This window comes from Elaeis guineensis, chromosome 16 (genome assembly GCF_000442705.2).
Source record: "Elaeis guineensis isolate ETL-2024a chromosome 16, EG11, whole genome shotgun sequence".
Lineage (NCBI taxonomy): Eukaryota > Viridiplantae > Streptophyta > Magnoliopsida > Arecales > Arecaceae > Elaeis > Elaeis guineensis.
The window spans coordinates 40540515-40555985 of NC_026008.2; the positions used below are offsets into that span (position 1 = coordinate 40540515).

General features: G+C 37.2%; 1 protein-coding gene across 1 annotated transcript in view; it reads right to left on the reverse strand.

Moving 5' to 3' along the window:
• Window positions 1-720: 720 nt before the first annotated feature.
• LOC105058875 (callose synthase 3) overlaps window positions 721-15471 on the reverse strand; it is a 60714-nt gene continuing 45963 nt past the window's right edge. The window contains exons 22-43 of the mRNA XM_010941934.4: window positions 12269-12406; window positions 12042-12139; window positions 11875-11959; window positions 11636-11796; window positions 11363-11486; window positions 11175-11272; window positions 10202-10340; window positions 9769-9920; window positions 8825-8934; window positions 8581-8706; window positions 8362-8430; window positions 8052-8241; window positions 7742-7895; window positions 6966-7085; window positions 6772-6890; window positions 6583-6666; window positions 3847-3959; window positions 3541-3770; window positions 2650-3447; window positions 2501-2551; window positions 1387-1572; window positions 721-1275 (exon numbers count right to left, since the gene is read on the reverse strand). Of these exons, the coding sequence (XP_010940236.1) occupies window positions 1027-1275; window positions 1387-1572; window positions 2501-2551; window positions 2650-3447; window positions 3541-3770; window positions 3847-3959; window positions 6583-6666; window positions 6772-6890; window positions 6966-7085; window positions 7742-7895; window positions 8052-8241; window positions 8362-8430; window positions 8581-8706; window positions 8825-8934; window positions 9769-9920; window positions 10202-10340; window positions 11175-11272; window positions 11363-11486; window positions 11636-11796; window positions 11875-11959; window positions 12042-12139; window positions 12269-12406 (3594 nt within the window). The 3' untranslated portion in view covers window positions 721-1026. The remainder of the gene's footprint in view (window positions 1276-1386; window positions 1573-2500; window positions 2552-2649; window positions 3448-3540; window positions 3771-3846; window positions 3960-6582; window positions 6667-6771; window positions 6891-6965; window positions 7086-7741; window positions 7896-8051; window positions 8242-8361; window positions 8431-8580; window positions 8707-8824; window positions 8935-9768; window positions 9921-10201; window positions 10341-11174; window positions 11273-11362; window positions 11487-11635; window positions 11797-11874; window positions 11960-12041; window positions 12140-12268; window positions 12407-15471) is intronic.

Here is a 15471-nt window from a genome sequence, read left to right on the forward strand (position 1 = left end):
AAGTCTCAAAAAAATACAAACTTTAAAAAATTAAAACCATTAAAATAACAAATAATATTTTAAAAACAAACAAATATTGGATTAAATTAGTTCATTAATTTATTGAACAAAACTGGAAGCACTAATAATACCTATCTATAGGAATAATGATGTGCAAAGTCAGTAGAATCATTAAAAAGTTAAACTTTTATACTACCCTATGAAATTGCAGAAAAGAACAATAAACCTAGATCACAGAAATAATAACCATTTCAGATAATCAATTTAGATATACACATTACCTTTTTATTTAAATAATTAATGCAAACATAAAAAAAAGGAGAAAATATAAATACAGCTTTCATTAGCTTAAAAAGTTCATGATAGGGCACCAAATATAATAATTTGATAAATTTATGATAAGACATACAAAAGTAATAACTGAAACAATCGAAAACACGCATATGGCACACCGACAGCTGAAATTGTTGCATTTTTTTATGCTAATTATGGATGAACTCGCTACTCATACTCAGCAAGACATACAAAGATAATTAAGACATACATACATACAACAGACATCCCGACTGCATCTATCACCAACTTAATAATAGCATTTGCAAAATAAATTATAACTGTACACAAAGCGGCCAATTGAATGAACTATGGGATCACGAAGCTGCAGTAGACCAAAGCATTCATAATTGAAGGTAAACTACTGCTGCATGAGTGCCAGTCAGGTGGCTGAACTACACCAAATAGGATTGCAGACAGAATAAATATTCATATTATACACCCTTGACCAAAATCAAAAAATAAAAAAATCTGGAGAATATATCAGAATTGAAATAGGCAGAGACCATTCTATCCAGAGACTTTGGATCATCTCAATAACCATACACAATACACAACTTACATCTAAAATGACATTTAGATTGACAAATTATCAGAATATACCAAAGCAACATCTTGATGATCATAATGACGAATAGAAAGGGTTGAAGGCGGATAGTCTCCACAGCACTGAGTTCCAATGCGAAGGCTGATCTAGTCCTTGTTGCGAGATGAACGATCTTTCCTCTGGCCACCAAGAATACGAGAAATCTGCAAACCTCTGCTGAAGGCTTGATTGAATAACATTCTTGTTTGGAACTCAGATACAAAAGGGAACCAAGCTAAGACTGCAATTGGGGTAAACAAAAGAAGGCCCATGATAATTTCGTAACCTCGTGCAAGTGCCTTGACCGATCCCCATAACCCAATATGTTGAACAAGAGGCCTGCAAGCTTGTGCAATCTGAAGACAGCCATGGACAAACTTAAATGTAACAAGGCTTAAGCCAGAAGCAAACAGCAACTAAAACGTAATTCATATTGAAATGGGTGTCAGCTCAATAAATTCACTAACCAGAAGCAGTCCCCATCCAGTTGGCATGAACGCAAGGAAGCAAACAAAAATGTCTAGCAGTGTCATGTGCGGGATGACTATTAATATGATCAGAATAGAAACAAAAGTTACAAAGATAAGTCCCTTTATCAGCCGGAAAACAAGCTGAAAGTCTGCACTGAATCTCCGCCTTCCCATGGATACCGTCTGAGAAAAAATAAAAGAACCAAAAAAAGGGGGCACAAGAGATGGTGAGCCAAATTATCAAGTGCTAATATGAACAAAAATGATAATTGTTTATGGTGAATTAAACCTCAGTGACTGTATCTTAAAAACAAAACATAAAAATTGGTTTAACTTTGTCCAACTTTCAGGATCATTTCTACCCATTGGAGCATAGGCGATCATGCAATATATTTGTTGGGTGTAGGACTAGAGAAAACAAGAGTGGAAAATCCCCAAACTCATCCATCACTTCAGAATTAATGCAGCAAAATTGCCATCAAGTTAGATCAAGTCACAAAAAGCTTTTTTGGTTGGAAAGAGAGCTTTCTCACCAAAATATCCAGTCAGGCCTTGTTCAATTCAACAATCCAGACAGACAAACAAAATGAAATGGTGAAGGAGCCCAGTCACCAAAAATTATTTCACCCAAGCCTTTTTCAGTTCACCAATTTAGATAGATTGCAAGCCAGGCCATTTTTGTTGACTATACTTCTAAGAAGTTGAGTCAAAAAGTTATGTTCAATATCATTAACTATTTCTAAATAATATTGGTAGAGAGGGAGGGCTTTGGTGCAACAGTAAGATTGCTCCACTATGATCTGGGAATCATGGGTTTAAAACAAGGAAACAGCCTCTCCACATGTGAAGATAAGGCTGCATACATCTGATCCTCCCTAGATTCTGTAGCAGCAGGAATCTCATGGACTATGACACCCATTTCAGTGACAATTGGCAGAGTTAAGAAGTCAGTCATTGATACTCGAAAAGACCCAAGCACCTGGTTATTGGAAAATCAAACTAGAACTGAATCAAACACAATAAATACTTATTTCTGCAGGATAAGCAGATTTATAAGAACATTTATCCCTATAAATGAATTGTGCTGGGAACTCGAGGAATGTTTACATACCTTCATGACAAGCAATATGACCAAGATCACAAGCCATGAAACACCATAAACCTGGAAGCAAAAAAAGATACTTCCATGTTAAAGGCAATGGTCAATGCAAGTCTAACAAAAACTGCATCAGCATATTTTCGAGTAATTGAAAGAAATACCAGCACGCTTTGGGTATGTTTGGTTATATGCAAGTGATAGACAAGCCCGTATTGGTATATAAAAAAGCGCAATGCAAGTACTATCTCGAGAATAGTCCCACGCTTCCCTGTATACTTAAGATGTTCTTGTTCTTTTTCCCACCAAGATTCCCAGCTTTTCTCTGCTGGCACACCAATCCCCCCACGGTTATTAATCCACTTATTCCAGTCAGTCCAGTCATCAACAATCTTTTGCCACTCAAAGCCTGAAGGATTGAAAAGGAAAGGGGCAAAAAGCCACGTGCCCACCATAAACCACATTGAAACAGTTATAAAGATGTATGCAACCGCACCTCTGTACGATTGACCAAAGATTTCATAAATAATAAGCAGAATCATCAATTCAATGCCCTTGACAAAATGACTGCGAGAATAAAACCTATAGTTGTCAGCAAATTTGGCATGGAAGACCACAAAACCACGACCAGTGCCTCTATATTCTGCACCTCCATGGAGCAGAGTCCTTCCATAGTAGTGTGTCTTGGTCCCAAGAGAAAATGTAAAGAAGACAGAAGCCAATTGTAACTGCATCAGAACAAAATCACTAAGTGCCTTGCGGAATCCTCTTTCTAGACCAATTTCCATCATCATAGGAAGAGCCATCAGGATACCAAGTTGCACAAAAGACTGGGAAGCAAGAGCAACTTGGAGAGGTTCGTTATGTATGAACTTCTTCCCGGTGGCCAGCGCTTCATCAAGCCCACTAAGAACAAGATATAAGCGACCATAGAGAAATACGTATACTGTTAGGACTGTCACCTGATAAACAAAAAACAGTACACAAAGTTCAAATTGATGGCATGGGTTAATAAGATCCATCACAGATTGAGGGGAGAAGCTTGCTTGTCATACCAAATTACTGACGTAGAAACCCACAGTGGTATAGTAACATGACAACATTCTAAAGAAATCAAATCGATGCCCAAGCCTGTAGATATCACGACTCAATGTCTGCTCCCCATTCCCATTTGCTATCTTTGCCTCAAAAAGTGAGATCTGGTTAAGACCCACATCTCTCCCCTTACCAACTTGCATATATTCGTGATGTGTGACATTGCCTTCACGAAGTGTCGAATTGAAACCTGGCGGACAACCCAATGACATGACAAAAAATTCCAAGAACTAGCAAAAAAGAGAAACTTATGAAAAGTTACATGCCTGCAAATATATCCTCGCTCAGATTGATGATCTTGGATGCTTTGCTTACACCACCCCTGGTTAAGTGGAAAAGTCTATCAAAGACATCTGGATGACCATAATGAAATCGAACCCTGGGAAGGAAGAGATTCAGAAAAATTTCTTGGGTGTACATTAAAAGAAAAGGTATAGAAACTTGGGTTTAATAAGTAAAAATTTGTGTCATGCGTGTGTGCATGTGTGAATGTATGGTAAATGAAACATGTGTATGTTTTTTTCCATGGATTTGGTGTTCGTAAAATGAAAATAACATAATGCCTTCCATCGAAAAACCTCATGGACTATCCAAACTGGCAGTATACAGCATTCATGCATCTATTGTGTTTTACATATTTCAATGCATAGAGGCTCAGACAGATCCCAATAACCTAACCATGGATCATAGGAAATCATATATCATGTTATCAACCATTCGTTTAACAACCATATGATAAGTAGGACAATAAATACCTAAAACATTTAAAATTTTGTTTTAAGACATTTTGGTTGTCATAGACAATGATGAATGATGCAAGCCATTGGTTGAATTTAGCAACAAGACAAGCCAACAAAGACTGTTAGAACTTGGTTTCAGTTGGCTTTGATTGGTAGTTTTAGCCATAACCAGCAATTTCAACACAGCAACCCATAGGTTTCCATTTTCTTAAGCTATTCTCCATATTTTCACCTGATCTTCACTTATTTTTCTTGGATGCTAAACTTGATTCTTATATAGGACGTCCTAAATGGCATCCTGCATCACAAGGTTAACGAGTCAAGAAGTCAAAGGTTGGAATCAAGATTCACAGATAGTGAACAGTCAAATACGTAGATAGAGTGTCACTAGAGGTAGTAGTTGCATAAAGACACTTCCCAAGCACGTAGAAGAACCTAGAGAGTCCAATTTGAATAGCACAGTTGACGCCTATGAACATGCATTGCAACTTCATATATAGTTGAGTTCACTTCCTAATGTAAGGAGACATAATTGGGCTCATAAAGTGAAGTATTTTGAGATATCTTCTTGCTGTTTCTTCCAAGAAAAACATGGAGATTTGACAGTACATTGACATATAGTGCAAAAAGACATGCACACCCTACATCTTGGCAAGAAAGGAAAAGAAACAAAATTACAGGTAGATAATTCAGGAATGCCTAAACGAAAAATCCATAGGGTCCAGGTGATTATCAATGAGATCTAGGTCTGTGCATTCTTATAATAGGGTAGGATCAAAGTACAAGTTCTCGATACTGGTACCTAAACCAGTTGGATGCCATTACGGTACAGTAAGGCTATGTGCCATCTTGTATCAATGCATGGTATGGTAGTTGGTGCTGGCACAGCAAATGTGACACCGACTACCACATACCAGTACAGTAAAAAAACCCTAGGGGCTTACGCATACAGGTCCCTCACTGACATGGTATTATATGGTTGGCATGGACCAGTAACAGCATTATACGTGAATCCTTGGCTGGAAGAGGTTGGGTTCAAGCTTGCATGGTGGATCCGCTAGTGCCAAAGTACCATCTTGTGCACAGAAGAATCTCAAGTTATTGGTCTCACTCACCCTTACCACACAATTAGAAAAAGAAGAAAACAAAGATACATACAACAGTTAAAAGGAAACTTGAATACAAAGTGACATTGGCAAGGCAATTGTCAACTTCCTTATATAGATTATATTCGTTAAAAACTCATGCTACCATAGCAAGGTTGAGACCCACCCTTCTCTCATAAATATCCAGCACCATTTTAACACATAACAAGGGGAAGGAGAAGAATATTCAAATGCATAAGTATCGAGATGAGATGGCATGGACTACAAAAAAAGAAGTAATAAATTACATATTTCTTGGTCAGTTATACTATGGTATGACATTTTTGTCTGAAGATGCCACTAACCCGTTTAAGCCCTAATGGCAGCATGTCAAAGCCATGCCATGTGAATCAAAAAGTCTACAGACATTTCAATTAACTAAACAATTGTGACAATATAAAGAGCATGTAAGAAGGTACAATATTTTTCAAAAATAGTGATTGCAAGACATAGTATTGCATCAACTGAAGATAAGGTGGTGCAACTGAATGGGATGGTATAAATATGCAACAAAGAAATTTGATAAGCAAGCTGATGGCACAAGCATGGTGGCAGAAATGCTTACTGGAGATGCCTACAAACTGCTGTCCCATGTGTGTGTTGGGGGGGGGTTGGTGGAGTGTATGTGAGAGAGAGAGAGGTCATGCAGAAGAAATGCCACAAATGAAGGGGAAAAAAGGTAAGTGAAAAGTTATATTTCACAATACCTTATCAGCATATGACTATTAGACTTTTTAGGACAAGAAAACTAGACTTTTTACGTGCCATCAGTGTGAGGATAGGTCATATTTTTATGGATCATTGTTCTTCACAAAACCAGATTAACTGTAAGCTTCAGACAAACAGCTATTTGTTCAGCTCATATAAAAGAATCGTACCTTGCATTTTCTTATGGGGGAAGAAAATATCAATTAATACCCACTAAAATATCTTATAGAGTAAAAGCCACATAGCACAATACATATACTACAACATTTGCTACTGCTGCTTGATGCTACCTCTACTACTAATGATTATCACTGACATCATATTACATCATGGTAGAGATGATAACTGACATTTTTCTTGAATATAGCATCTTTTACCTGCAACCAAGTTACACTTATTGGAGACTCACCTTAAAGGGTTAGCAAGTATACGCTGTCCAATAGTCACAAAACTGGTCTCCTGATTTGACATAAACCATGCAAGAGAAGAAACACTGCACAGGTTATCAGATGACACTAAGTTAATATCATTTTAAACTAACTAGACTGCTTCAGCAAGTACCTTTTAAAAAGAATGAACTATAAATCAGGAAACCCACCTTCCAGTAAATATATGCTCCCTAACTCCGAGTATTGATGGATACCTTACACCATCGTGCTTTTTCAAAAATTCTTGGAGCAAATTTCTCATTTTTAAGGCCTCCTCCATGTAATGTTCCTAGAGTCATCAATGATTAAAGCAAAGGGCTTATAATAATCAACTAAGTGACAGAAAGATGCAAGAGCCCCTTACCTGGTTCATGTCTATGGTCTGTAAACCTTCACCACGTGTAAAAATAATAGCATGATTTTGATTTTCTGGCTTTCCTTCGCCCAAAATGGCAGGACCAGGGAGCTTTATCCGATAGATTACCTGTGACAAGAATATCCAAGATCAAAAAAAACATTTTTTTTTCAATGCCACAATCTGGAACACAGACAAAGTTATAATGCTGAAATTACATATCAAAGCAAATAGTTCAATCAAGTATAGAAAGGGATGTAATACCCTGCCATTCAAAATTTTAGTTACCCATGGATCCTCTAAGAAATTAAAGAGTTGCCTAAGGTGTCCATCAAATTCTCTTTACATAAAATGAAAGTCACAGTATAATCATTAAGGTATATATGGAAGAGAATGTTCCATCGCAGCTCATCATATACTGTTGCACAAAGGTATATATGGAAGAGAATGTTCTATAGCAGTTCATCATATACTGTTGCACATCTAGCATCTACTACGTATCAAACATCCAAACCAATGCACAGTAGCAGGTTTAGCAGGAACATGTTAGGATTGAAAATTCTGCAAGCAACGTGTTCATGTTATCGGTCATAGGTAATTTTTCTCCTTAATAAAATTTGAATTTTTGTTTTATCACACTAAGAAACCTTCTCCAGAACTATAAACCATGACATGAATCCTAAGAATGCTCCTATGCCAAAATCATAAATCATTCCTTTCCTTTGATGATTCTGCCAAACAAAGAGAACAACAAATTGTCTATTGCAAGTTCTAAAACACTTCACCTCGTCGAGATTTTGTACTGGTTCAGTAGAATCATCAGCCTTAGCTAAAGCAGCCTTCACTAATGCAGAATAATAAACCTTTTCTATCTTCTTGGATCTATCTTCTCTAGTCTCTTCAACCTCATCAATATAAGCAACACGAAGGGATGGATACCTGCAAAATAAATTATGCCAACATGCTCAAATAAACCCCTACACAACAGACGTCATGTACTACAGAAAGAAAGGGGCAGAAATTGATCTTTGTTCTTGCAATATGGTACTCCAAGTCAGTTTTAAAATGCAGGATTGAAGAGTTAATCAGGCATACGTTGTCATGAGTTTTAGTATATCCTGTGCACGAGGATCACCAGCACGTTTCTGAATACCATATTGCTGGCAGGAAACCACGTATGTAAATTTCATGTCAGCTACAGCTTGGCATTGTGCCCACAAAGATCTTCCAATTTTTGAGTGTTCCTCAGATGATAATTCAACTGCTTTGTATCCTTCCATTAGATCTGAAAGGGAGTAGTACCAAGCAAGATTTTTAGAACAAGTCACTAAAAGGAGGTGCAAGTTATATTATTATTATTATTAAGTAATTCATGTCGACAATGGCGTCCAAATTACTAAGGTACCTCCATCTTTGGCCATGTCAAGGAAAGCCTGAAGTTCCAAAGCTTTTCGATAATACATCATACCTCTGACTGGAAATTGACACAATCCAATAATAAGTGCTAGAAAGAAGTAACTAAAAAGTTATGTGATTAATATAACTGGTCCATGAACAATGTCTTGCATTTAATTTGGAGATGAAAAGGACCATGAAATCCCATTCTAAGCACCAAATACAATACCAGTTCTGGTCAAAGTCTGTCCTCTATATGATGCCCAAAGACGGAGTTGCTCTTCCAATTCCTCATTCTGATGAAGTTGTTCTTCTGTCTGGCATCCTACTCTCTCAAGGAAATTGGTCCATTCATCTAAGAAATGCATTTAGCAAGATAAATTTCAAACTGCTATAGCAAAGCCACAGAAAAAAAGACAACCTATAAAATTATATAACTAAGACATCTCAAACAACAAAAAGCACAAAAAAACCTGGATAGATTTTTTGCAAGTAGAATAGAATGGAAACCCCATCTTCATTTTGCTGCTCAAGATTTTGTACAGAGAAAAGAACATCCTCTGTATAGTAGGGAGTCAAGATACTGCAGCATAAGCATCATGCCAGTTATTTGCCACAAGCAAGAAATCCACATAAAATTACCTTGAAGACATAAAATGACAATAATCAAGCCAGAAAAGGCATTAAAAATTCAAGTTACTTGTATATAAAGCCAACAGTTACAAAGAGTATGAAACCAGTAAACATGTGGTTCCACTAAATTTAACTAAAGCAGATGCAACTTTTATTGCAAAGCAACAAAGTGTGGTAGTCAAAGATCTTAGCAGAAAAATGTAGTAATAAAAGATGCAATACTGAATAAATTAGAAATAACTTGAGTAAATTTTCAATGAAAAAAACAACAGTGCTCAATACCTGCAGCTCCTGAAAACTGCATATACAGATCAAAAGATTATAATGTTCAACCAGACACTCTCATGGCAATGAAATCAAAGAAAAATAAAATAACTACCAAGAAATGAGACAACGACATATAGTCACAATCTTCATAGTTCACAGTGGTACTTAATATCAGCTAGTTATTAGCAGTTAAACTTCACAGCATACTATTACTCTCTAGAGTCATCGAGATTACCAATATCCAAGTTCCATGGATATAGACTGGAGCAAAAACTAGAAGCATAATTGCTAAGGAGAATCCAATATACATAACTTTAAGTTAATCGGGCCAACTAGCAATCGGCCACCAATATTAGATAGGATGAAGGCTAAGGAGAACGAACAGTTTAAATAAACTGAGAGTGCAATTTAGTCACAAAAAGATAAAAAAAAATCCGAACACCATATAGTGCCAAATAGCCAACCAAAACAAAGATGAATGGATACATAATTTTAGAGAACTGTCCGAGAGACTTACGAGAATGATAACATGTTACGGACTTTGGGTGCATTGGGCATATTCATAAACAGAGAATTAGCAAAGAAAGATATCCGCCTTCTAGCATCCAGGTTGGTTGGCACATCCATTGCAGATTCCTTTACCGTGAGCAACAGATGAAGTCTTTTGATCTGGAACCATTGAAACATGAACAAACATTTATTTTGGAGGAATCAGGAAGACAAAAAAAAAAACCCGACCTACATCCAGCACTCTTCAGCCTGCATTCCCAGGCATGAACAAAAGCGCATGCGCGCCACACACACACAAAAAATAAAAATGCCTGTGCACAGAAACACAATTACACATTTATATGCACAAACACATCCACAGACAAAAAAATTACACATGCACACCTACACCAATAGATGTATACATGCATTCACTTCACCATAGAAAACAGAAAATACACCTTTTCAGTCCAAGCTGCTGATTCTGGTAAAGGAAATTTAATAGCTCCAGTTTCTGCAAATAACTGAGCCACCAGCTCGTCCAGTGGTGTTATTCCCTCGTGCATTTTATATGACCCTCCATGGGCAGAATCTACAAGGCTGTCATAAAAAGTGATCATTACAATGGGACCAGATGGTTTATTTTCCATAAGCAATATTAGATCTGCTATGCCAAAATTGATTGAAATGTAACAACCTAGATTTCCAATAGATATATATTATACAGCAAATAACTAATCTGTCTGCAAGCTTGACAGCAAGACAATGTACACATATCAAAGTAAGAAATATTCCTGGCACATAAAATAGGAAAGCCTGGAGTCCAGCAAGCATGCACTGTTTCTGATGCCTTTCCACGAGTCCTTGCACTCCTTTATGCATACATGTCTATATGTGTGCAAGAGAGAGGCTCGCGGATAGAGCCAACTATGCGGGCATAATGATGCATCAACCTGGTATACAAGAGGATAGCCCTAGAACACTATAGTACTAATCATGGCTTCGCTCGCTTACAGCCACAATGCTTATCATGCAGCGAGTGGGGGGGAGAGCTGAAAAAATGGGCACCAAAAGTGAGACTGGATTCATTTGATTCAGAGATCATTTGGTTTTTCGGGAATGGAATTTACAATGACACTAAATAAGGATGGTTTAAGAGGATAGTTTGATCGATGAGAATCGGCACTAAACTAAGAAGTCAACAGGATGGATCAGAAACAGTAGAAGAAATAGCTAAAGCTTTTACATCTAAAAGTGGAAAATAGAGCATCACATTTATTAAGCAAAATTGTTGTACCACAACAAATTGGGATGCCAGACCAATATCAAGGAGAAGAAAATTGATTTAGTCTCATTATTCTACCATATCCAAGTGATCATATCAGACACAGATATCATGATCTTACAGCAAAAAAATACATCCAAATTTCTTACCCAGAAGGTAGTTCATCCATTATATCCCTTGTTACCACCTCAAGCATGTCTTGGAAAAGAATGACAACGTCGCCTCCGTCTTCTTCTTTGTTTTCCATCTGCGACAATAGATCATGTAAAAAAATGAACCCACTGATAAATAGTACATAGCAGCTGAAACATCAAGATTTTAGAATAAAAATGCATACCAGTTTCTTAATCAAGTCAATAAATTTGTCGTACAGGCTCGGGAGAGCGCTCAAATTTAGCTCAGTTAGCAGAGTGCCCTTTTCTATATGTTGATCAACTTGTGCAAAAAGATGATCTATAACCCTGATATGCATAGTAATGAGATAAAGGCATGTGACTTTGAAAAGAAATAGCTTAGCCCAAGGAACAAGTGCAAAATAACGATAACCAGGCATGCTTACTACTTGTGATAAGAATTACATATTAAATCATATGCAAAACTAATAGCTTACTCTTTTTCACGACGACCGTCGACCAAATATTTGATGATATTTTTAAATGATGCATAGCACTCTCGAACAGCACAGAACATATAATTATCTGACTCAATTCTCTTCTGCAGCTCATGATCTTTTCCATTGCTATCTTTGGCCATGTCCAGTGCTATTGGGATCTAAATTTCAAGTAAGTTTCAGCACTAAATCAAAAGGCTAAGAGAAAGAAGGGTGAGGGGGAGGGGGAAAATGAGGACCTTGCTAGCAAGTAAGAACGGAGGCCACTGTATAAGGTCCAAATCACGATCTGCCCAGTATGGAACAAGCAGCAAGTCCATCTCCCTGTATTTCAGTGGTAATAGCAACTTACCCATATGCTTGAATATACAAAATACAACAAAATGACCGGCAATGTCAACTATACTTTTTGCTTATAAGATCTTCTTCCCAGAAACTGGTGATAATTTTGTTCCACATTTGAGCAAATCTTGCTGCCTCCTTCTCTTTATTGCTAGCTGGCGCCTGGAACAATTAGCAGTAAAAGATATCTCAACAAAAACTATGAATTTATTGGATAATTGATATGGATAACAATAATAGAAGTCAGAGTTGACATGGTCACATGACAGCCAGGTGAGGAAACAGTCAAACCTCAGCATATTTAGTGGATAGGGTTGCCCGAAAACCCTTCTTTTTGCCTGTTTCGGACTTTTCCACCGGGACCAAGCGAGCATTAAAAGCACCAGGCAGTGATTGAAAACGGGATCTTAACATTCCTAAAGTGCGAATCTGGATTCATTCAGAGTAATAACAAGTGAAAACACATTGAAACACTTATAGCTACATAAAAAACTGCTTCGCTGCATAACTAGTGCACATAGAATTGAAGGTTAGATCAGTTGAAATAACGAATTACTGGCCAAATCATCTAAAGCGGATAATTAACATGGCACCATATGATATGCAAAATTCAGTTGGAACATAGCAAAAGTGCCCATAAATTTTAAACATATAACATTAAAGCTATGCCATCTGTTCATCTGAACTTTTATCCGACATGTTCATGTTATTTCCAGTGGATTCTAATGATACTTCAAATACCTTAAGATGATCTGTTCATATATTAAAAATTTCAAGCATTAAGACTGATTCCCTTTTCGTATGCATTACATACATTTACACATTTTTCTTAAAAGATCAGATGTGTCCACACAATAATTTAGGTCAATATTAATGCTAATGTCTCTTCCAATCACCAACTGTCATCTTATGATTTATGAATGTACTTATGAACTTCTACAATCTGCATGCTATTTTTAATAGGTCATCTCAGTGTTAATCTTTTAACCCAACAGCATATCACTATGCATCAAAAAGATTCATCTGTTATTATTGATTAATCTAAGAGAAGAAGATGTTTTATAAAAGAATATCATTACTTGAAATGAAGCTACTTGTTTATTGTCTAAGATCTCGAAGAATCACCATGTTTTTAGACATAAAACTTGCCCTATAAATGCCTCCAAATCAGTTCTATGACAAGCAGCATGACCAGAATTGCCAAATATTTAGACTGTGCCCTTAAACACCGTACCTTACCAAAATTCTTGAAGTTTAGTATACTAGGTGACATGTACCAACAAGCATGTCAAACAAACTATTTCAACTAACATCAACTCTTATATCAAAATTATGGAATACTTTCATAGTTTCATAAATGGTGCAAGATGAAAAACTTAATACAATTATAGATAATTTGTTCATTATTGAGAGAAAAACATATAGAATAATGTTTTTGGGGAATAAATATGACCATCCACAAGAAAAAGAAAAAACTAAAATTAATATGTTAAATTGTTAATCCACCCAACTGAAATGGAGCTTAACATGCACAACATAAGAAAATAGAATTTTAAAAAAAAAAAAAAAACTAGACACTTATGTTTATCATATCTACACCTAATAGTTTGTAAAACCTACATTTACACCTAGGGGATGTTTGGTTGGGGGGAGTCAGGCTGGAATGGGAATAGGTGACTCCCATTCCAACCATTTGGTTGGCGGGAGTCTGATGCTAGGACAAAATGGGAATGGCCCAATCCCCTCAAAATCCATTCTCGGCTCCCTCCTAAGGATTGAAAACTCATTCCACCATTTCAAGTTTATATTAGCTAATTTGGGCTACCGCACCTCCACACCAATCCTCCTCGTCGTGACGGCCACCAAATTGATTGCCTACCTCCACTCCCTCCTCCTTTGCCTCCTCCACTCCTCGACCTCCTTTACCTCCACTCCTCCGTCGCCGCCAACAACCCCCTCTTCCCCGCCACCGGATCCAACCTTGCCAGTCTCGTCGTCATTGCCTCCACTACCCACTCCATCTACGAGGCCTTGCCATCAGTGGTGAAGGACTGCATGGTGTGCCTCTGCGGTCTCACCGATAGGCTTGAGCCATGGGCGGGCTCTGGCCAGGCCTTGCTAAGATATTAGCGGCTTTTTTCTTAACGTAGGCCTAGCCTGGCTCGACCATCGAGCTTATCTTTGTTGTCCAAGCCTAACGTTAGATGATGGACGGGCTGCCCAAGCCCCCTCAAGAGGCCTACCTATTTTTTTCTCTCAAACAGTAAAGATCCTATGCGAAAAATCATACGGGTAAACAAAGGAAAACATGAGCAATTTTTGTGCAATTAACAAAAATCCAAATTCAAAGAGCAAGACTGACAATTGTGTGCAAAAAGATAAAGACCATGAAGTACACCACTAACACCACATTATAGCTCTATAAATCAAAAACAATAAGTTTATCTGAACAAGTCTATGAAGAGTTTCTAAACCTCCACTTATTTGTCAGGCCAGATCGGGCCGGGCAAATTATCTGCATAGATTCCCATGCCCGACCAAAAAAGTAAGCGGGCCCCTCAAGCCTCGGATCGGGCCGAGTCTCATGTGAATTCTCCATGTCCAAGGCCGCCCAAATCACGAGCCAGGACTATCGGGCCAGGTGGGCTGCTCGACCCATGCTCAAGTCTGCTCACCGACAACCAGGTCAGTGGTTGGCATGTTGCCATGTGTTCTACAATGAGATGAGTGATTTGACCGGATGAACCCGAGTGGTCCTCTCTATCGGTCGACGCTGGTGGCGAGCCGACGTAGATCGCCCGATCGGGATGGAGCTTGTTGCCGGATGGGAAAGAGAAGCAGATGAAAAGAGAGGTGATAAAATCAAAATATTTACTATATAAAAATAGCGCAAATGTTAGTTATTATTCCTGACAAAATAGTAGTCAAATAATGACTAATAAAAACCAAAATCACCTACAAAATGGGATTGCTCCTTTTATAATTATATATATATATATATATATATATATATATATATATATATATACATATATATATATATATATATATATATATATATATACATATATATTGAGGTGCTAAATACTCACCTTAGATGATCATGACTTCTTAACTTCTACTGCATGGTGGATAATAGCAAGGTCCAAGGTAAAGAAACGAACTAAAAAGGCAAACATATGATTATGATTTTTATCCATTTGCAGCAGACTCATGCGATTTCTATAGAGGGCTCTCTGGAACATATCCATTATATGGACCATGAAAAGCCTTCTGTAATATGACATGGCAACCAAACTAGCCCATTGGCTTATGAGTTAGATGATCCGAATTAATAAATTGTGTTCAATTTCAAATCCATTGATATATATTTTTAAAATCAAAAAAGATAAATATATTTAAAATAGATGACAATAAACAATTTTTAATGACTTTTAGTTCAACAATAAAAATGAAAGTTTGGGTTGTTTTCGATTCCTATCTTTAAATGAACC